The sequence below is a fragment of the Hydractinia symbiolongicarpus genome, chromosome 5 (genome assembly GCF_029227915.1).
Source record: "Hydractinia symbiolongicarpus strain clone_291-10 chromosome 5, HSymV2.1, whole genome shotgun sequence".
In the NCBI taxonomy this organism is placed as follows: domain Eukaryota; kingdom Metazoa; phylum Cnidaria; class Hydrozoa; order Anthoathecata; family Hydractiniidae; genus Hydractinia; species Hydractinia symbiolongicarpus.
This window is the reverse complement of record NC_079879.1, coordinates 6,508,079-6,532,376: the sequence shown is the minus strand read 5'-3', so window position 1 is coordinate 6,532,376 and position 24,298 is coordinate 6,508,079. Positions and strand designations below refer to the sequence as shown.

Here is a 24,298-nt window from a genome sequence, read left to right as displayed (position 1 = left end):
ATTGTAAAATTGACTTTATTTAGTTTTAGTCTGTTAAATGCTAATTTAAAATTTGTGTTTTGATTTTTATACAAAGTTCACATTTTACATCATAAGCATCATTAAGGCCCAGAAACAGAGAACAAAACTGAATAACAGAACTTAAGTATATAGTCTCACAAATGAAAATATAAACAACTAAATAATGTTTAAATATAATTTTGTATAAATATACTATGTAATTATAGAAAAATATTTTTACATAAAACAATGTATAACAACAGCAACATAATGTTAAAAAAAATATTAAGAGTTTTTGTTCATCTAAGAAATTTTTAAAGCTTTATATCTGCATACTCCATTTTCATATCAGACAAAACGCTTGCTAAACCTCTCACCTTTCTCTCTATATCATTTTCTTTATTATTGACACCTCTTAACAAAATTTCATACAAACGCTTGACTGTGCTCAAATCTAAGCCGTCTTTTTGCTTTTTGTGTGATAACAATTTTAAAACATCTTTTATTGTTGAGTTTAACTGTTCACCTATGAGTGTTAAAGCTTTCGTTAATTCATCCATGTCATCATACAATTTACTCTCACTCTTTAAATTTAATTGATTTAAAACCTCTTTCAATGCGCTAAGTAAATTTCTTGATGATTCAACATCTTTGTGAAGAAACATATCAAGTTTCGATTTTAATGTTCTTCCAGTACTTGCTTGTTTTAACATATAATCAAACAAAGCCGCATGTAACACTATAACACGCAGGTTCTCCAATAGATATGTACAGGGGTTCAAAATAGTGTAAACTTTTTTATAATGAAGTTCAGCGAGCGATCGATAATTCTTTTTTCCATGATCTGACAACTATAATCAGAACATAAATAATTTTTTAGTAGAGCCAAGAAAGTAAAAACAGAAAAACAAATTCTGTATTTTATTTGTACAGGTAACTTAGTAGTTAGTTGCTTGCAACTTTGTGTGTCCAGCACTAAAAAATTGTGCAGAGGCAGACAACTATTATTATAGAGACTAGTTATTAGCCTGTAAAAGAATCCACAGGAATTTATTCACTTGCAGATGCCATCACAACATGTATTATAATTTTGACTAGTTGTTAATGAGTGTAAAAATCTAGGGGTTTCCCCATCAACAAGAAGTAGTGAATTACTCTGCTAAGCATCTGAAAAAAGCTTATTGCAATCATTTCGAACAGATAAAATACGGGTATTATTATTGAAAATATTTTTAAGCATTATAATGTATAATTTTATTTTTGTATCTCTTAAAACATAAACTTCCACTTAATATTGAAAAGTTTTTTTAGAATAACAAAAAAAAATACAGTGGGGGTTTCAGCTGGTCAGAAAAACAATGCTTTACTACCTAAATATTTTCAATTTCTAAACAACTATTTAATTCTATAATTTATTACATATAAAATTTTATCTTACAGCCCTCTGAATTCACAACGGCATTCAGCTTTTGCCACCGTGAATACTGTCAAGGAAATTTTGCCATAGTGGTGTTTAGACCACATAAAAATATAAATCAACTTTTTCCAACTTACCGATCTTTGCTTAAAAAAACAAGACTTTGTTTAAAAAAACCATGTGCATGTGCCAGTAGATGGAGAAGTTGTCTACTTGCACCACTATTGATGTTGCAACTTTGTAACCAACTTCTTCTATAAACTTAACTTTTTTTAACATTTTCTATTTGCTGCTGTGGCAGTTTTTCTTTTAGGAAATAACAAAAAGACCTGCGATTTCAATTGGATTGAAGTGAGAAGATGGAGAAGCCTGAAAAAAACCTTTAACAATTTTTTTTGTATTTCAAAAATTTAATTGCAATCAGTTTTTGATTTTTGCTTTGGTTAGTTACGATAACTGTTTTAAGATGCCAAACAAACACTAATCCAGCTGGAACTTTAGTGGCCTAGGATTTGATGGTGCAGAAGGGAAAGCTATGAAAATATGGTGCAAAACTTAAAATTCTGATTTCAAAAACAAAAAAATATCAATACTACAAGATAACCTTGTAGTAATTAGTAATTTTAAGTATCCACTGAAGGTTTTTTTTTACCTGATTCCTTAGTACATGGTGATATAGAGATGCTAATCTTTGATGTACCATCCCCAATCTAAGAACAACAACATCTCTCTGTTGTTCACTACAATGCTGCAGAACAGGTTCACCATATTGTAGTACTTTCATCAATGAGCTTGAAACCTCTTTTATAACCTAAAAGTTCAAATAAAATTACAAAACTTTGTTTATTATTTTTACCATTAATAAAGTTGCTTACCAGTAAACCACAATAAAGAGATTTAACTGGATTTGACACTTTCAAGATTTCTATCCTTTTTTTATAGGTTTTTGTTAAAATTTTTTATTCACACTGATACAGGAAACCTCTAAGAACAACCAAAGTGCATCAAGAAGACCCAAAAATGTCACTGAAAATATTTCTGAAAATATTTCAAGCTTTTTTTCTACAGAATAACAGATGCTCAAGATTTTCAGGGTTGTCTAGTTTAATTTAAGGTCCAGAGGGTATTTAAAAAATAGAATTTATTGCATGATCTCTTTTTATTTTACTATCTCCATCTTCTCCAATAGTACTAAATCATATCAGTATTCTGCAAATACTCCTTGAAACCTAAACTTTGTATGTTAAGATCAACTTTTTGCTAAACAGTCCTCCAATGTTGCAATTTTACATAAAAAATACAGCTTTTGACAAAGAACATCAGCAGCATACACACGAACTGCTTTCTGCATTTATACAAACCTTTTCTTCTGCCATTGAATTAAGTGGAGCATAATCTTGTAACACAGTAGCCATCATGAAGTAAGCACCGGATAATTCTATGGACACATTAATCCATATTGACGATTTCTCCTGTCTGTTTAACAGAAGAAGAGCCTTGTGATAGTACTCAAAAGCTTTTCCAAAGTAAGTCTTTTCTTGCTGTGTGAATTGCCCTCGCGATTCTTCAAATTTCGACCTGGTGCTATAGCCATACACCTGTGCACAGAGACACATTAACCTGCCTCTATTAGCATAGACCAATGCCAAGTTAACCCTGTATTAGAAGTAAACAATGATAAAATCTTGTATTATGATGACTAAGAGAGTATTATTATGACTAAGGGGGGCTCATTATGAGTCAGGCCTATGGAACTGTATCAAATCTCAATCCCTGCAGTTGAGTAAAAGGGTTACCTTTTTTACAAATGCAATGTACATTTGGCATCCAAAGTTGGTATAAAACAAAGGTGATCAATTTCCCTTGTTGTCGCAAGACTATAGGTTTTTCAAATTAGGGAGGAAAACATTATCGGCCGAAAGTTTATCTAAATAAATAGCTTATCACATACTTATCATTAGCGACTTCAAAAGCTCTGATAGAATTCTCAAAATAATCAAAACTTATTTTCCATAACTCCACTTCTTGATCTGAGGGAATTCCATACTTTTTGGCCATCAATGCAGCTTTATTCATGTGTAACACACCTAATTCATTGCGTACATTTCCAAGTCTTCTTGTTAACTCAATAATCTAAAAAAGAGCATAAAAGTATAGGCCTGCCATCAATGTTACTTACTCAAATCAACTGGAGTTGAAGATACAACATACCCATATTAATATGTGTGTCTATAACAAGTTGATTATATTTTCTAAAATTTTCTTTAAAAATGCCTATAAAACATTCCCTAAAAACTATGTCTGTATTTTAGAAAATTTTTGTTTATGAATTAAATTGGTTAGAACAAATCATGTGATCAAGCTTGGAGGAAGAAAACACTTCATCACAAAGTTCCGTTTTTGAAAAAATAATTTTGAGAAAAAAAGTAAAAGTAAATAGTTTTTTATCTTATATTTTTTTAATTTTAAAAAGTAATTATGTACTTTACAAAGAAACTTTTATTGACAAATTAACCAACCAGAAAATACAGAATTGTTTACTCCAAACCAATCATAATTGCAAATTTCAATTTACGAATTAAGTTTCAGACACCTGCCAGAACTTCGTGCTTTGTTTCAATAGAATCTAAAGAGTTTTTTTTTTCCTTCTGTTTTTTTCAAGGATAAAGTAAAGCGATTTGATTAGCTAGATATTGTATTCTAATTTTAATTTACCAAGACAGGTTTTAATACCACAGGAAAGTTACTGCTTTGTTATAAATTAATATACAGGCAAAGTCATGGGTAATTTAACATTGTTATTGTTGTTGTCTACTTCATTTAAAATGTTTTTAAAGTCTTTTTAATTGTGATTAGCACAATAAATTTTAAAAATGTTTTTTGAGTGAATACTTTCACAGGTTTAAAGAACTAGTAATTATTACTGAAAGAAAGAGACTCTGCAAAACCGGTTTCCAGAGCTCATTCTACCATCTTTAAAATCATAGTAAATGTGTTCTGAATGGTTTTACATTTCCAAAAAATGTAATTATGTGAAGTTGGGTTTTATTTTATGACATATCATGCATATTAGTACAAAAGCAAATTATTATGATTTCGGGGCATTTTGTAGCTTTGCAAGAACATACAATACCTGAGTCATTACATTTTCTTCTTTTTCATCTCCAGTACGCTTCACAGCTTTCTCATACAAACTTACAGAACATAATAACAATTCCTCATCAGTTCTTTCAAAGCAGTCACAAATTGCCTTAACATTCACATCATAAAGCTCGCAATCATCGCTTGGTTTTAACAAAGCAATGAAACGCACATCAATATCATTAGGTGAGGTAAAATCCTCTTTCTCTGAATCTTTATTTGTTGTTGTTTTAACCAACATGGTTAACAAATCACCATAAAGCATTAAAGACTTGACTGATAAATACGTACATTCTAAGCTTTGCTTTTTTACTGACATTAGACAAAAGCACGATATCTGAACAAACCGAAGAGCACGTCCAAACTTTTTTTTTGTTACATTAATATCGGATAGTGTCAGGTAACATCTAGCTGCTGTCTCCAATAAGCCATCTTTCATAATTGCATACGAAATAGAAGACTTTGGCTGACTGCTTAATGGCATCTTCAATATTTGCATGTCCTTTGATATCAAATCAAGTGTAGTTTTGCCTTGTTGTTGAATAGCAACAGTTTGACTTTTGCTTTCACATAATTTAGCCTCACTTTGAGGATTGTTACTTTCATCATTCATTGTTGCTTCTTCCGATAACGAGTCTAACCAACCTAGAGCCTTGGATATAAAGCACAAAGACTTTTTGCACTTACATTCTTTATCTAATGATGACAATGGCACTTCAAAATGAACAGATTTCCTCCTTCGTCTTGCAGGGACTCGTAAATTATTAACAGACACTGTTACTGCCTTAAAAGAATTTTCATTTTCATTCAGCTCATCATCTGTATTGGACCGACTCGTGTCGTCATCAGTCTCATCACAACTTGATGTGTTTATGTTTTTGTATATATCACCATAAAGTTCTGCAAGTAAGTAGTTTGCCAAGAAGGATATGTCAGGTCTTCCTCCTTTCTCCAGTAACAGATCACAGTTTTGTAGGAGAGCTCTAACTCTCGTAATATTTTGTTCAGTAATCTCGTTTGAGCTGATTATATTCCGGGCTATCTGATACAATAGCAATGCAACTGTAATCGAAAACGGGTTGTGCTGCTCAACTGAGCTATTGGAACATATTGAAGTCAAATCATATAGTTTGATTATGTCATCTTTAGTGCTTTTATACAGCCAATAGGTATGTCCTTCTTTTGTACAGTTTGCCTTTAGAAAGGATAATATATTTTGGGCAACATCTCTAATAACACCAGGCGAAAAACTGCTTCCTTCTAATTGGGGTAGATCAGTTGTTTTAAGTTGCTCATATTTTTGCACAATGCCTTTTAAATGGTAGCACATTATTAATTCAGGAACATTACACATCAAGTTATCCAGCCAGTAGTCAATTCCAGTCAAGATAGAAATTGGTTTTGACGAATCCCTTAAAAAATTACAATATGGATTAAAGCAGTTCTACATAAACTCCTCTGAAGGCACAACATTAGGGACAGATAATACAAAAAAAGAAAATCCTTGATTAGTAGCATCTTATTGACAAAGGTTAATTGTTTAAAAGTAATTAATAATTTCTTAAAATCAATAAATCTGGTACAGAGGTTTAGCAACGTAGCCTACCTTAATCTCAAACTAACAGCAGGATACTTTCCTCCTCCGAATATTGGCAAATTGGAGCCCACTAACATAGTTATATCTTCAAATGTCCACAAAACATCTCGGAGGAAACAAGAACTTGCAGGAATGCTACTTTCTGGGTTTTTCACATTATCTACTGTATTCATAATCTGTCTTGCATGGTCTGTATTTTCTTCCTGGGAAGAAGGCAGTGATTCAAACTTAATAATATCGTCTGAGTGTGCAGTACTTTCATTTGTACTGTTAGGAACTTTATCCTCTGTACTGTAGTACATAAACTTTGAATGAATTGTTTCAATCTCGCTTTTTAGTTTGTTTCTCTTCTTGGGTAACAGCTCACTGCCTAGTGGAATGTTTGCAGCTGAACAATAAAGGTCATGCAGCCATTGTAAGTTAGGATCACCACAGTAAATACTGGATTGTTGTAATAATCTAGGCACATCGATTTCGTTCAGAAGAAGAGATTTACCAATGCAATGGACAGACATGCTCAATTCTGAATTACTGAATGGGGTTTTTAGCAATTTTTTGATATGATCTGCAGCTGATATAACATCCACTTCTCCAATCAGCTCAGGGTATTTATTTGCCATGAATAAACTAAAAATTAAAGACACATTCCAATAATATATTTCTTGACACTTCAACTGAACATTTATCTTAATTATCTTTAAATTTAACATATAAACATGTATTAAATGGAAAGTTAAAAACCTAGATTTAAGGCTTGTGTAATAGCAGAAATTCTTCAGGTAAAACCATATAGTTGTTATTCTGAATTCCAAATTTAAAACTTTGTTACTGTAAGTGAAGTGCTAAATTAACAAAACTACATGGTAACCAATCAAGATTAACCATCGTACATACCTACTGCAGTCAAAGGTTTCTTTTGTTTTTTGTGTTGCAAACCTCCCAGCCATGTTATCTCTTAGCCAGTTTGATGGTGGCAGATTTAGGTCTGTGTGCTAGGAAGGAAAATTACTTTTAATTAAAGGAGAAAACATGGTGATGCGCATTTGGCAATTTTATGCAAAATATCAAATTTAGTGAAATAAAGTGGGTAAAACAAGTAAAAAATAACAAACAAACAAAATTTTTCTGTAACTTATTACTTTTCTCCAAAGCAACATTAGAATATGCTCGCTGCAACATTTTACAATAAGGTTTTTAATCACAAATAACATCATGTTCAGTTGTTAATAAAAGTAGATCCATGCTAATTGTGTGTGTCTTGTTTTTTTTGCTGACAAATTAGCAATTTATACATAATATATTGATTGATGTCAATAAGTTAATCATCATTAATGAAGCCATTGCATTGCAATCTAAATTTTATGATCTAATAACTTGGAAAGGGGTAGGGACCACCTGGGACTAAAATGGGACTAATGTCTAAAGGTGGGTTAAGCCACCCATTTCACAGGTTTATGACAACATCAAGAATCTTTAACTCCAAATTTCTTTTCAACTGTTTATCAACAACATGTGTTACTCTAAATTTCTTCAATCAGCGTGTATTAGGTGACTCCAATTTAATTAGTTGTTCTATGGTCGAAGTCGATAGGAGCTTATGGTCAGTCGGTTGGCGAATTAAAATAATTTTATCGAGAATGTATTGTCGGAACAACAAAAAAATAAATGAAAATAACAACAGAGGAAGGTGTTACGAACCGTTTTTTTCTACGTATTTTTGCATAACGCACGCAGTTTATATATTTTAGTTGCGAAGAAAAAATAATAATAACTTGTGTCATTAAATTAGTTCTCAAGGTGAAAAGATAAAAATACTTGCATGCTTGAAAACTGGTTTTTAAAAGTTACCGTATTTTCTGGTATATAACCCGCGGGTTATAAGTTGATTTTTATGACTTCCACTGTTGGTGCAGGTTATAATGTTGTGCGGGTTATGTGATAAGTTTATATTTTCTGTCATTTATTGTGAAATTTAAATTTTATACATTCAATGAAGAAAATAGTTTCAACGGGATAAAATGTGTACATTAATATAACTGCATGCGCGATCCTATATCTACGTTATCTTACTCTATGTGATTTAATTTTTTTCACACAGTGAAATTGCTTCAAATTTCTATTGCTTGCCAGTAATATTAGCATATTACGAGCTCTCTCTGAAACACAATTCTGGAGATCATTTTTCTTTTGTGTTGAATTTAATTCTAATCTATTTATATCTTTGCAATCACATTGAGCACATTGAAATTATTTGCTTCTGGTAATAGAGCAATATAGCAGGTATCATTTTTAGGTTTAATTGACGCGTATTTCACAACCTAGTGCCCAGGACTCAATTATTAATTCCTGTTAAAAATATTGAAAAATGTTAAAATTAAAGTATAGATAATAATTTTATTTTTTTATTTTCGCTACCTTCGAGCAACAGGTGGCCACTGAAAATATCAAAAATAAATATAAAATACAATTGATAAGACACACACAACTATCTCCTCCTCATTGCCACCATTCATTTTATCATGTACACTGTGATTGCTGAGATATAAATAGATAACAAATTTCTATAAACATTAGAAAAGAACGTTAAAGACAATCCGTGATAATTATTATGTTGTTTATTTTTACGCCAAAAAACTTAAATATACATAAAAAACAGAGATTTTACTTTAGATTTATAACCTGATAGCATGGTTTCAATCTCAGGAAGCAAGAGTTATTATTGGTTGAACCTAATGTTTACAAAGGAAAACAGCGTTGTCAAATTAATTTTAATTCATTATTATTTCGGCAATCGGAGACAAGGAAGTTAAGACTGAGAGAGTCGCTAGTTCAGACACTCGGTTCTCATGTTTGAGGTTCACGAGTTTAAACGTTAAGTAAAACACATCGATTAAAATTTTATGCGGGTTATACAAAGGTGCGGGCTATCTGATAGCATCTAGTTTATAACTCCCTAAAAAAGCCGCTGCAATGTGCGGGTTATATACCGGAAAATAGGGTATGCAGCAAGAATTTTTCTTGTGTTCTTTTCAAAGTTATACAGAAAGAATTATTTTTGTGCTGTTCTTAAAGTTGTACAGAATATACTTGTATTGTTTTGAAAGTTTTACAGCAGGTTATACTTGTGCTAATTCAAAGCTTATACAACAAGTTATTCTTCTCCTACTTAAAATAATAAAACAAACAATTTTAGTGTTCTTTTATTGTTTTTTGCGCAGTTTAAATTTAATTGCAAATTCTTTTTCGGACTATGGTTGTTTAGTTGAGAATATTTAAATTTTTCCCAGCGATAAAATCATTTTTAATTATTTTTCCTAAATGATATCAACTGTATTACAGTTTAGCTACCGTTTAAACATTATTAATCATAATGAAGGAGGGTTTACGACAATAATCTGTCTTGTTTTTCGCTTCTATTATAACTATTTTAGCAAAAGTCGTTTTTGTTATAAATCACATAAAAATTTAAAAACTTCTGTTTAACCATATTTGTGATTACAAAATTAGCGCATCGCGCATTTTAGTTTTATTGCAACAAATTACCATGAACGAAGAATCAACTTCCAGTGGCCTAACAACAGTGGTCCTAAGTAAAGTAACACCTTGTTGACATTCAACCAACAAAAAATAACATCATTGATTATCTTCTATGCTCATTATATTTTCACCAAGATGGGATGAGTATTTGTTTTTTTCCCGTTTTTTTTCTTTAAAACTTTTTTGCTTGATATTATTTTTTTGTTTTCGTGGAAATTAGGGTCGGTCGTACCCGTAGAACAACTAATTAAATTGGAGTCGCCTTATTATTACTAACATTGTTTACCCAGGATAGCCTTTTTAGTTCCTATTGATACTGCTATCAACAAGGGTCTGCAAATGGGGTCTTAGTGCATTTAAAGCTTAATCGCTTAACTCGACAACCGCCTAAGATATCAATCCTATTCTTATGTTGAACGCAAAGCATAAAGGATCAATTAATAATTTTATAGTCTCTGGCATGACTCAGTTGGAGGTTTGAATTTAAGACCTTTTGCACTCCCCCATAAGGCTACAGCTCAAGTTTTACACAATAGATAGGCAAGGTGTGAATTAACAGGGCTTTACTGACGTAATTAAAATTCAATGAAGGATCTTTCAATTGTTTTTCTGCCAAAGGGGAAAAGATGCTCTTGACGCTCAGGGCACCATTGTCATTGAATAGGAAACATGCGGCTGATGCTTAGAGCATGCCGATGTACAGGACACTAAGGGCATCTCAACTGTCTCATGTGCCTGAAACTTAGGGCATAAAGAACACCAGTAATTAGCATGTGTTTGATGCTCAGGACATAAGGAAAACTTGTTGTGCAAGAGGCATCCACTCAATGCATACATAACCTGTTGCTTTCTCTGCAACTTGTATTAAAATTCATAACCTAAAGCAATTAATAGAGACTTAAAAACAAACCTAAAAAATTAATATTTTTTTACCTTTTCTAACTGAACATATTGATTAAGTGATACTGCATCTTCGTATTTTAAAACAGCTCTTGATGAAACTGTTTGAGAACTTATCTCCTAAAAAAGAAATAGCTTGGATTTACCAAACATACTGTATATGAATTGAATTAACATACATCTTTTAAGAGCCTAAATAAAGTCAACTATTTATGCGATAGTCAGCAGTATTTTAGCTAGCAAGCGTAACTTACCATCATATAATATATGATATATATGATATACGTAATAATCATAACGAAGGAGGAAGTTACAGCAATAACGGGTATCTTGGTTTACTTCTTTTCAGATTGATGTCACAATTACGTATGCAAGTTACAGTTTTACAAAAATAGATTGTTTTAAAGCAATGTATGTAATAAACGATGTATCGTAAGATTAAAATTAAGATAATGCAGTAAAGTTTATTTTTATATTTTTAATTGCTTTTGTTTAGAAATTCTATAGACTTGAGTCGAAAGTATTTTAAACATTGTCACAAGCGTGTTATTGTTATTTAAATCTTTTAAATTTCTTGTGGTGTAATTATTTTTTCTAAAAGGCAATAGTCTATTATGAAAGTAATTGTTTATGCAAGTTGTGCATACAGAAGCTTACATTTGGATTGTACTGTAAGATAGAATTGTAGAGAAATAAAAGTGTACCAAATTTTAGCTTCCAACTTCTTACGGTTCCTGAGATACAGATACATTTTTTTAAAACAATAAAAAGTAAGAAGGACTTTCCAAAAAACAGAAACAGTGATGAAACTATTAACATTTTAAAGATACAACATGATAAAGCTAACCAACAAAAATGCGAGTTATAAAAGCGATTAAAAAGCTGCTGCTAAAGCTAGTAAATCTAAATCCAGTAGTGACCTGAAAATTAAGTCGCTCTTCTAAAAAGAAAAGATTTTTAATGGGGTCGGACAAAGAGTCAGAGGAACAAAAGACATGCTCCTTAGACTCAGAGTTTGAAAATGATAATTTAATGATTTTGGTGAATGCAGGAAAAGATTTGTGGAAGGGGAGGTTTGGACTTAGTGTGACAAGTGTTTGACTTGGTTCCATGCTGCATTCACCAACTAGAAAAAGAAAAAAAATAGATGCGCTATTCCAATTGAAGTGCAAAAATTGTTTATAATTTCTGGTCTTATTTTATTTTATGACAAGAAATAAAAATTGTAATAACAAAGATACTTTATTTTTGTTTCAGTTTGCCAATTTCCAATAAGAAATGTGACAACCAAGCACAAATTTGGTTAAGTCACAAAACATGTAAAGAAACATCAGTTTTATTAAAACAATAAATCAAGTAAGAATATCTCAGAAACATTATTAACATCGATTACCCTTAAATACTGTAAATAGTGGTATTGATGACCAATGTAAGATGCAAAATAAGCATAATATTGGGTAGCCAATTTAGGGCAAAGTGGCTGTGAATAGCCATTTTAACCATGGGCAATTTTGTCATATTCACTGTACAACCAGGGTCTATTTATACTGCACTTATAACAAAAGGCTCGCCACCCAATGTGTGATCCACGCCAATGCTTCTTCTATGGATTGTTGTTTTGGTATAGAACAGAACATCTAGCTTCAAAAGTTATGATGCATATTACAATTATTCGATTAAATGGTCTAATTTTGGGAGCGTGAGCAGCAATACTTTTGGAAGACACTTAAAACAAGACATACTAAGAATCCTAAATTATTCAAATTAGAAAGTTAGGTTTGTATTCTGAAAAAAAGTTTTCTTCATAAATTCTTAGCTTTTTTTAAAAGGGTTACGATATAAGGACCGACTTTCCAGCCAGCACAAGAAGTCTTTTTTAAATCTTCTGTGAGAAAACGCCTTTAATGCATCTTCTTAAAAACGTCCTTTGAAAGTAAATAAATTTGAATCTTATAGTATATGCATTTTAGATGTCTTTTAGAAGATCTTTAAAAAAAATCTTTTAAAAGACATCTAAAAGTTATCTAAATTAAAAGATGTCTTTCTCTTCTTGCTATCATCTAAAACGCATCTTTTAAAAGACGTCTTGTCCTACTTCTAAAAGTGGTCTAAATTGCATCTTTCAAAACACGTTCGTTTTTCATATGAAACATTTGATTTAAAAAGACGGGGGTGTTCGCAAACTTAGTTAGCATGTTTATTTTTTTCGTAAATCAATTTTAGTAACCGTCACTTTTAGTTATTTTTAAATACTAATGTGTTTTGCCGACCCTTGATAAAACGTTTTTATTTCAAAACGTCATAATTTTGTTTTACTGCACCCCTGGTGGATATTCTTTGACAATTGATCTTAGGAACATTCAATAAAAATTGGCGGTATTTTAATGAAAGCATCTGCGAGACACACCTGTTGTTTATAAAGTAAATACTTTTGTTTTGTGATTCTTGGCAAATTAATTTATAACATTATAGTGGGTAAGTGTATTATCTCATGTATTACGTTGTTATCCTTCTATGTCTATTATTTATTATGTTCTATGTCCATTATTTATCCGGAAATAAGCTATTTTTTTCTCTCTAGAATCTGCCAAGAGCGTGTCAAGGATACGAATAAGCAAGAAATGCGCACATAATTGGGACCAAGCTGCGAAAGGCTCTTAATCAGAGGAACAGAGACATAAGGGGTACATTAAATGTATAAATTTACAAAAAACAAAGGAAAAGCCCTTAATTCTTTTTGTTTCTTCTGAACTGACTTCTTTATTATTTAAAATATTTATTTTGTTTCTTTCGGCCTTGCAAGCTTTATGTGAATTTCAACTACAAGCAATTTTCACAGAATTTTTAAGGTGATTCTTTCCTATGGCCTAAGCTTAATATGCTTAAGATTTTTTCAATTAGAGTTCCAATTTATGCTTTAAATAACATGCTTTATTTAAAAACTGACGTAGAAATTAGTGTACATCTCTACGCATGGATAGGTAGAATTCTTATGAATGATTTAATTGCATATATTATGTTTATTATAAATAATATTTTATTTATTTATTTCCGGTTATATATACTTGCAGATGTAAAACATATTTATTGTTTAAAGTGTCAATATGAATTTGATATAAAAAGTTCAAAATATTTTAATCCAAAATATTTGTCGTCTTTGATATCGTTATTTCTGCAACTTATTAAAAAAGTACGTTTCAATGTTAACGTACAAAAACGTGTTAAATTTATTTTTTAAAATGCCTATTTTTTCTAAAAAGTTAAATTAAAAAAAACAACTAAAAAAAACAATAAAAACCAAGAAAGACGTCTTATAGATATTTAAAAGATGTCTTTCTAAAGATGCATTTAAAAAGTTGCCGGCTGGGTTGGTGATAATAGCAGAAGTAATCACCTTTTCATTAATAGGGGCTAAATCTTACTTAGAATCTTTCTTTTCTAACTTCAAACCTGTCATATTGTGAAGAGGGTGCTGACTCATCAAAAGCGCCATATATATGAAGGCGGCTGAGGCACTTTTTCATATTTTTTCAAGGTTTTTCATTTGTAACAGCCCGGAAAAGCCTGGGCCCGTCTGAAACAACCCGAAATGCAACTCGTGAGCTCATTGTTCTTATTTAAATTTTGTCAAGAAAAATAAGGTGCTATTTTGTCGTTGTACTCTGTTTATTATTTGTGGGATTTTATTACAGCTATTTATGGTATAAAGGATCTTATATAATAATACGAGGTGTATGTGACGGTCATAATGGATATCATCATTTTCCTTTGATGTTGCTGAAATTCTCTTTGAAATCGCCGAAAAAATTAAATCTGAAATGTTAAATTTTATCACGACGCAACGTCAATAACACTACTTTAATGCCAATATCCTATATTAAAGCTTTGAGGCCTACTAACTTGCAAACAAGGTGGTGACGTCAATGATTTTTCACCGCGTGGTTAACTAGGGAACACCTAGGACCAATTTGCGCAAGTTTCCGAAACATAGGTCCCCAAATCCGTTTCGGAATGAATGGGTTGATGACGTCATCAAAAAACCTTCAAACCCTGATATCTTTGCAATCGTTTGTAAAAACTACATGATCCTATACATTTTTTTGATCAGCGTTTCAAGATCTATACGATGAAGGCAACATGCAAATTTCTAAAAAAATTGGGTTTTGATGGGCTATTGCTGACATCAGCAAAATCTTTAAGCCCTTACATCTCATTAACCGTTCATCAAAAGGACATTTTCTTCATCAGCAGTTTAAGCTCTACAGAACAGAGGCAATATGAAAACAAGGTTCTAATTTTTTTTTTGTGGCTGGGTTGCTGACGTCATCAAAATTCAAATGGCCATTCTTTTTCATTTTTATTCTGCCTCAGTGGATTTTTCCATGGGCTTTATCGACTATAATATAAAAAATAATATAGAAAATAGAATATAAAAAAACAGTTTTTTGTGCAGAACTCTTCCACTACCACTGTTCGATTATACCTGGTAATAAATGTTTTAAAAAATGTTGTTTCAGGTTGATTCAGGATTTTCTGGAAGAAATTTTAAGTGTTTTTAAAAACACCGGAAGACGTCCCACAGCCCTGTGGTTTTTGTGGCATTTCTGGCGAGTCGGCACCCTTATATATATATTGCGTAGTTTTAGTTTTAGGTGAGTTTTTGCTAATTTAGCTTTACTTTAATTCAGATACTTGTAGTTTTTGTTTAATTAAAACTTCTACTGTGAGAGTTTGACCGTCAAAATACTGTTATTTTTATGTAAAAAAAGTGTAATGTCGGTCATGATGATCAGAAAATTTTAAGCGTGTTAATTAGGATTGAAGAAATTCTCCCTAGCTAACTGACTACTTTTTTATCCATTTCTATTGTAAAACATCTTACCTTACTTTCATTTGACATCTCCATATTTAGATTTAACTAGTTATCCTGAAATGTAGTATCCTTTTTTATACAAAAATGTCATCCTTTTACTTCTTCAAGAAGATTCGCGGGGAAGCACTTCATGGAAGGATCCATATAGTCTGTGAATATGTCGTATACTTGAACCTCTAACACAACCTCACCTTTACCCGACATTGTCGTATTCCTTCCCTCACGACAGCTCAACTGCATCCGACACGCGACGTTAAACATTTTATCAACGTCGTGATGTTGTTAATACATACTACTGCCTAATGTAATATCTTTGTAATATACAGTAATACACTGTAGTACTTAGTAATATGCCGTATTGTATACTGTAGTACTTAGTAATATGCCGTATTACTTTGTAGTATCCAGTAATACACTGTAATACCTTGTAGTATTCAGTAATACACTGTAATACCTTGTAGTATTCAGTAATACACTGTAATACTTTGTAGTATTCAGTAATACACTGTAATACCTTGTAGTATTCGGTAATACACTGTAATACCTTGTAGTATTCAGTAATACACTGTAATACCTTGTAGTATTCAGTAATACACTGTAATACCTTGTAGTATTCGGTAATACACTGTAATACCTTGTAGTATTCAGTAATACACTGTAATACCTTGTAGTATTCAGTAATACACTGTAGTACTTAGTAATATACTGTAATATTTTGTAGTATTCAGTAATACACTGTAATACCTTGTAGTACACTGTAATACCTTGTAATATTCGGTAGTATACTGTAATACCTTGTAGTATTTAGTATTACACTGTAATACCTTGTAGTATTCGGTAATACACTGTAATACCTTGTAGTACACTGTAATACCTTGTAATATTCGGTAGTATACTGTAATACCTTGTAGTATTTAGTAATACACTGTAATACCTTGTAGTATTCAGTTATACACTGTAATACTTTGTAGTATTCAGTAATACACTGTAATACTTTGTAGTATTCAGTAATACACTGTAATACCTTGTAGTATTCGGTAATACACTGTAATACCTTGTAGTACTCAGTAATACACTGTAATACCTTGTAGTATTCAGTAATACACTGTAATACCTTGTAGTATTCAGTAATACACTGTAATACCTTGTAGTATTCGGTAATATACTGTAATACCTTGTAGTACACTGTAATACCTTGTAATATGCGGTAGTATACTGTAATACCTTGTAGTATTTAGTAATACACTGTAATACCTTGTAGTATTCAGTAATACACTGTAATACTTTGTAGTATTCAGTAATACACTGTAATACTTTGTAGTATTCAGTAATACACTGTAATACCTTGTAGTATTCGGTAATACACTGTAATACCTTGTAGTACTCAGTAATACACTGTAATACCTTGTAGTATTCAGTAATACACTGTAATACCTTGTAGTATTCGGTAATATACTGTTATACCTTGTAGTACACTGTAATACCTTGTAATATTCGGTAGTATACTGTAATACCTTGTAGTATTCGGTAATACACTGTAATACCTTGTAGTACTCAGTAATACACTGTAATACCTTGTAGTATTCAGTAATACACTGTAATACCTTGTAGTATTCAGTAATACACTGTAATACCTTGTAGTATTCGGTAATATACTGTAATACCTTGTAGTACACTGTAATACCTTGTAATATTCGGTAGTATACTGTAATACCTTGTAGTATTTAGTAATACACTGTAATACCTTGTAGTATTCAGTAATACACTGTAATACCTTGTAATATTCGGTAGTATACTGTAATACCTTGTAGTATTTAGTAATACACTGTAATACCTTGTAGTATTCAGTAATACACTGTAATACCTTGTAGTATTCAGTAATACACTGTAATACCTTGTAGTATTCGGTAATATACTGTAATATCCTGTAGTATTCAGTAATACACTGTAATACCTTGTAGTATTCGGTAATACACTGTAATACCTTGTAGTACACTGTAATACCTTGTAATATTCGGTAGTATACTGTAATACCTTGTAGCATTCAGTAATACACTGTAATACCTTGTAATATTCGGTAATACACTGTAATACTTTGTAGTATTCAGTAATACACTGTAGTACTTAGTAATATACTGTAATATTTTGTAGTATTTAGTAATACACTGTAATACTTAGTAATATACTGTAATACCTTGTAGTATTCGGTAATACACTGTAATACTTTGTAGTATTCAGTAATACACTGTAGTACTTAGTAATATACTGTAATATTTTGTAGTATTCAGTAATACACTGTAATACCTTGTAGTATTCGGTAATACACTGTAGTACTTGTAACATCTAACTGTAATATTTTGTAGTATTTGGTAATACACTGTAATACTTAGTAATATACTGTAATACATGTAATAGATCTTCGACGGTTGCGCAAAGCATTCTGGGTATATTTTCTTCCCAGCGTTCACATATCACATGGAACGTTGGCTGCAGATACAGATATAGATACAGATACAGATAATCTTTTCTGGGAATGACAGTTTACAAAAATTGAACTGAATAAATACAAGGAAGTATTAACAAACTATCACAACCAGCAGGGGCCCTGTCAAAACAGCCCGAAGGCCAGTTAAAAGATGCGAGTAGGACCCTATGCAAAAAAATTTGTACAAACTTCAATACTGCAAGAGCTCTGATTGCTCATGAGCAAAAAGTAAAAGTAAAAGCCACTGCTGAATATACAATTTGCTTCTGCGTAACATGCGAAAAGACATTTGAATCAGACGATGCGCTGACTTGGAATGTTTGGAAGGGTAAGTCGGTTTAAAATAAATGAAACAAATACCCTTATTTGGTTGGTTCGTTTCTTATATAATTTCGAATGTTTTTTTTCCTTCGAAATTCGAACTGTATATTCTAATTTAAGTAGTTGTGGAGGAAAATTTGTCATTGGTATTCTATCATGTGCAAAATTTGATTATTGCTTTAAGACGAGAATAGAATCCAGGTAATAAAATGGCTACTGACTGGTTTTGATCCTGCCCTGTACAATACAAAGCCATTTGTCAGACCTTGGAGCATGTGCTATAACTTTGACCTCCAGGAGGAGAAAATCCCTCTGACAACTACAACAAAAAAGCTTAAAAAATGTTCCTTTAAAACAAAACTTTGGCTGCGAGAAAGAGTAAAGCTAAGTCTGTAACCTTAAATTTTGTTAAAGTTGGATTTAAAAGCAATCCAGTGCAATTTCCTAGAGACAAAATTAGGGGCCTTCAAAAAATTTTTTGGTCCCCGTTAGCGGGATATCGCCGCTAAGATTTGGACCCCCTCCCCCTCTTTTAGCAGATTTCTGTCCGTGAAATACATACATTTGGATAAATCTTAGAAGGATCAGGGGCGTGTTTTGTAGATAAAAGTTATCGGAATTGATGACATGAGACATTATGCTCGCGAACGAAGAATTTACAGGCCACAAACAAATTTTTGAAATTTCTCAATCGTTCGCAGATTCTTTTTTCAAACTTGAAACCCCCTCCCTCCCTTAGCGCCAATATCCCGCTAACAGGGCCCCAAAAAATTTTTGAAGGCCCCCTAGGGCTCAATTAGGAAACTCTGATTGTATTTCGGCCACAAGAACACAAATATTGCCCTCAACTGTTACTGACACAACTTCAGCTGCCATTCTCCTTTTGTGTTTTGCTGTAATGGCAATGTTGATGCTTTGCGCACTTTTTTCCCTTTATTCCGCCTACCCATCCTGTGCCCAAAAGGGACGTGGAAATAATTAAGAAGTGCTAGTATGTTAACTTTGACCTGCTTCTTCTCCTATGCTTAATGCTCTTTTAGCCTTGTGTATTTCAATGGATGATATAGGTGAGTATGACCTGAATGTAAAAACAGTGGCAGTGGTCACAATGTCTCCCTTATAAGAATGACCACAAATAAGTCACACATAAAGGGTTAAGTCCTGGTGTGTTGTCTTTTTTCTGCATCTTTGCAAGGAAATGATTACATACGACACTTTGTAACTTAGTTTGCCAATCAATATAAGTTTTTTTGCTGTCTACACATTTGACCAACTCCATTGCTTGCACATGGCTAGTGATCCAGTACGTTGGTTGGATGCATAGATGACCTTTTACAGTACATGCATAGTGCCTCATTGCTTCCTTCAACATCATCCTCGCAATCCCTCTTCATCTCGCGTCCAGGACCATGACCTGTTTTTTTTTTCGTTTCGAGAAAGGGCATTTTGCTTTCACCTCTCCAAACCGGTTGAACAAAGGTTTGTAAATTAGTTAAAGTGGGATGTAATAACTAAAACAGGTAACTACCAGTCTCCACAGAACCAGCAGTCCCTGTAGAACGACCAGAAAACCAACAGCGAACCAGCAGTATCATCACAGAACCACCAATGAATAAATAATTCCAATATTAAACTCCCACGCCAAAGTGAGCGCAACGAAGCTAATTAAATACATTACAGTCGAAGACCCTACTTTCCACTGGCTATTTCGTGTCCCTCCTACACGAACTAACGGTCCTCGTGCAGGTGAATTTTAAAAATGACTCTCAAAGTGTTATAAACTTCATTCTACGTAAAAAAAATAATCACAATACAAAAAGTCGATCTTTTGTTATTCATTCCATAAAAATTCATGATTTGAATCAGCAAGAAAAGTGTTGTTTTGCTGGAGGTAACATATGTATTTTAGACCCTCGTTAAAAAAAGATGGTCGTTGTATTACCAAGTTCTATGTTCTAGCTATTGTTGTTATCATGGTAATCATTAGCATTCCTGATTGAAATTACTGAAAAAGATTGAAATGTTGGTTTGTTATTTATTGCGTTAAAGAGTAAATTGCAAGGAAACAGAATGAGTCTTGATTTTTTAATCCCAGAACGGTATAATTTGGATAATATTTCACTAATATAGTGTATACTGTGAATAGATCTGTATTCTTTATTATGGCATAAAGCCGTACATCTAAACCTAAAAGATATAATGAACATAATGACAATCTTGCCACTACATTCTCTCTCAATAAAACAAAATCATAAAGTATGTTCAAGAAAAGAAACTGCAAGACGCAGGAACACAATGTAAGAATGCTTTTAAACTGTCATTTGGCATACTGTTATATTTGTTCTAATTAACCAAAACTTAACGGTATTTCAACTGTTCTCTACCGGATAGTATACGTAGCAGGTTTTCAGCTGAAGCAGTGCCTTCGTAAGACAGTCAGCAATCTGATCACTTGATTTCGTAAGAATGAGTTCCCCCATTTCTCCTTTTTCGACCATCTCACGAAGTGCACAAATATCAATATACAATCGTTTATCTTCTATGACGTTGGTATTTTTGACTGCTTCCGCAAGTGATTTATTTTCTGATATACAGATAATTGGTATATCAACTGAAAAAATCTCTTTAATTAGGGATCTGATCAACATGGCATGTTCCGCACCTTCTAAGAGAGCCATGGTTTCCGCACCCATGGCGCTTTTAACAACCCATTTTAACTTGTGAGATCTCAAAATATGTGGCGGAATTTTGCTTTCACCATGCAGTAGCAGAACAAATCCACCTTGTGAGCCGCCATTAATTAAATTTCCATGTGATGCATCACTGAAAAGTATGAGTGTTTGAAATAACAATCTTTACTTCAGTTTGCTGCAGATGTTTCAGCTGCTTGTTAGCTCTACGAGCATCAGCAACTGTTCCATGTCTTATGCGAGTGCTTAAATCACAGGCAACGTAAGCAGCATCAGGTCTAGTTTGTTTTGCTGCCCATTGAATTTGACGTGCTTCATATTTTGTAAGTGGAATTGTAGACGTACTATTGGTCAAATTATTTGGTGAAATGTTACTAATGTAATTATGCTGATGAATAATTACTGCACCACACTCTTGTTCAATTTCTAATCCCAAAAAGTTAAACGACTTTGAATTCTCTTTACTAAGTGAGAATGTCTTACGTAAATGTGCAATGATAGTGTCATGAAACAAATCACTTCCAACGAAAAAGCACTCGTCAACATGACAGCAAATTACACCTTTGAGAGTTTCTTTTCTCCAGAAAAATAATGCATTGTCATAAATGCTTCTTGTAGCTCCAACTTTATCCAATTCGTTAGATAATGTCTCATACCAAGCGCGTGAAGCGTCGCACAAGCCATAAACAGGTGTTTTTAGTTTCCACAACTTGTCTGTGTTAGCTTCTGGTGGTGGAAGAAGATGTACGGCTCTACCAATCTTGGCACCTTGAAGAAACCCAGCTTTAATATCAAGACTGTAAAATTTTCCATCCATGGGTTGCACCAATATTACACACAAGACGAAAGTTCTCCTTGTTTACAGTTGGCGAGTCTGTTCGTATACCAATAGTGTCCTCCTCAAAACCTTGTGCCACTAATGGTGCTTTAATTTCTGCTTTACCATCATGACTTTTCTCAGATATCGCCCAGCCGGTTGTGGTTATGTCTTGCCCTTTGTCTTCAACTTCATCATAAACATTGTAATCACGCCATTTAGTTAATTCTTTATGTTGAGCTTCACTAACATCGCATGACGTTTCTACATTATATACTGACTCTGTGTTTACCTTTTCCCAATCCAAAATGTTTTCAAAGTCAATTGATTTCATGGCTTTGGTTTTAACATCTTTGACATTCAACCAATTCTTATATGCTCCAACTCCAGATTTTCCTACTTTACCAGCACGACTAACAACCATAAATTCAGCAAGTTTATTAGTATCAGGATCAATAAACCTAACCCTCTCCCTGACTTTTGGAAGGGTCACTGTCAATGACTGTTCATTGCGAGGTGTGTTAGAAACTTCTTGCTCAATGCTTGATTGATGTGTTGTTTCAACCTGAGCATGGGAAATAGCAGGGATCTCATTTGTATTTACTAGGATCACTAGGAATGTCATCAAGTACAACTTCTGACGATGTGTTGATATCAAAATCGTTTACGCTTTCAAGCAACCCATTCGCTACGCTGTTTGAAATCTCATCAACGCAATCTTCTTCTTTGGTTGTAGTTTTCTTCACTTGAGGGTTTCCACTTGTGCTTTCCTGACAACTACGGTGTCTCTTCACTGATTGCAAGTGACAAGGACTTACTCGAACGTAAGTTCCTCCATGTTTAACAAGGACCTGTTTTCCATCAATGCCAAGGACTACACCAGGTCCTCTCCACTCTTTCTCTCCACGTCGCTTATGGTATACCAATTCACCATTATAAAAATCTTTGCTGGTAGATGTCCGTGTTTGATGACTGAGTGCTGTTTTAAGATTCACTTTCAATGAATGCTTTGCGAGCAACATGCAGGGCACTCAGATGATTCGCAATTAATTGACTGGGTGTAACTGTTCGAAGAACAGGAGGCTTGGTTGTAAGCACAGATGGGAGATTTGAATTGCGTCCAAATACAAGCTGATTGAGACTGAATCCACGGTTATTATGCAACGCATTCTTGGCACAAGTGGCCCATGTAAGTGCATTTTCAACAGAACAACTAGTGTTGTCAACAATTTTCATAATCATATTTTCCAGGATGACATTATGATGCTCACATACACCATTTGACCATGGAGCTTCTGCTGCTGTTGTATACACTCTTGTGTTTAACAGTTCTGCTACATCTCTTAAAGGGGAACTCCAGTAAAAATCACTTTTTTTCTTTTTTGCTATATACGTACTCAGAAAGTAGTTACACATCTTTCGTAGCGATCAAGTTTCTGTTCTTTGTTTTTCAAAAAAGAAGCTTTTTTGATGGAAGGACATGCCGAATATTTTCAGGGGGTAAATGACCCATTTTCTTCATTCTTTGTAATGTTTAAGGCTGCATGTGATGCTGATAATGCAGTTTCTAAAACAGCTTTGTCAAAACAACTACTTATAAGTCAGTAGCTTCTGCAACGCATTTATGACCTACCATAATCATAAGAATGATTTTTATTTGTACAATATTAATACTCCCGTTTTACCAACTTTACCGTTTTACGAACATTATTCGATCTTTCGATCACGCATTTGAATGGTCCTCCATCATGGTGAAAATTTCAACGTTACATAAAATTTGTTTGCATTTGTGTGCAAAAAAGCATGTGCGGATGAAAAATATTGCTGAATTGTGAAATAAAAATAAATTGGCTTGTAAAGTAAGAAAGTTTTTTTACTGAAACAAATGATAAAGTTTTTGTGATGAAAAGAATGTTAAAAAAAACCAATTAAATATATTTTCTATTTCTTTAAAAAATATTTTGCTCAGAACGTTATTTTGAGTCAGTAAAAGACACCTCGTCACTTTGCATCATTATTAATTTCTCCCTTGTGAGACACAAGAGGTTCGAAGTCGTGTGGCTGTAGCTTTGTAAAGTCTTTTTCATGAAGAGATTATCCTATTCTATGTTTATCCTAATTATCCTATTCTATGTTTTCTAAGTTAAAATCTTCGTCATTACTACAAGACGTTTTATCAACGAACAATATAAACGGTAAGTAAACAAACTTTTAGAAGGTGTGCTGCTGAGCTCACGGACTGTCTGCACGATGTGACATATGCCTATTTATTCGGACCTAGTCCTCTCAACTTTACGCAACCTTGCAAATTTATTTAAAATTGAAGATGTTTACAGACCCATTAAGGTATAAATAAAGATTTTTAACGATTGTAAAAGGTTTATTCTGACATATTTATGTATTGTCTTCTTAAAATAACATTTTTTCAAATATTTTTTTTTCACTGGAGTGCCCCTTTAAGAGCTCATTGTTGAACTCCCCTCCGTTGTCTGAAAAAATCGAGTTTGGTGTGCCAAAAAT

General features: G+C 32.8%; 1 protein-coding gene across 1 annotated transcript; it reads right to left on the bottom strand.

The window, feature by feature from the left end:
* Nucleotides 1–132: 132 nt before the first annotated feature.
* LOC130644440 (erythroid differentiation-related factor 1-like) lies at nucleotides 133–15,653 on the bottom strand. Its single transcript, XM_057450052.1, has 9 exons — nucleotides 15,475–15,653; nucleotides 10,626–10,712; nucleotides 7,050–7,147; nucleotides 6,165–6,782; nucleotides 4,551–5,970; nucleotides 3,369–3,550; nucleotides 2,779–3,073; nucleotides 2,070–2,228; nucleotides 133–851 (listed from the first exon to the last, which is right to left on the bottom strand). The coding sequence occupies exons 1-9, from the start codon at nucleotides 15,496–15,498 to the stop codon at nucleotides 315–317; spliced, it is 3,420 nt and encodes a 1,139-aa protein (XP_057306035.1). The 5' UTR covers nucleotides 15,499–15,653; the 3' UTR covers nucleotides 133–314.
* Between the last annotated feature and the right edge of the window lie 8,645 nt (nucleotides 15,654–24,298).

Coding starts and splice junctions, on each gene's coding strand:
- LOC130644440 (XM_057450052.1), bottom strand. CDS start 15,498: ATGGAGATGTCAAATGAAAGTAAG. Junction 10,713..15,474: donor AGATGTCAAATGAAAGTAAG/GTAAGATGTTTT, acceptor TTTCTTTTTTAG/GAGATAAGTTCTCAAACAGT. Junction 2,229..2,778: donor ATTCAATGGCAGAAGAAAAG/GTTTGTATAAAT, acceptor TTGAACTTTTAG/GTTATAAAAGAGGTTTCAAG.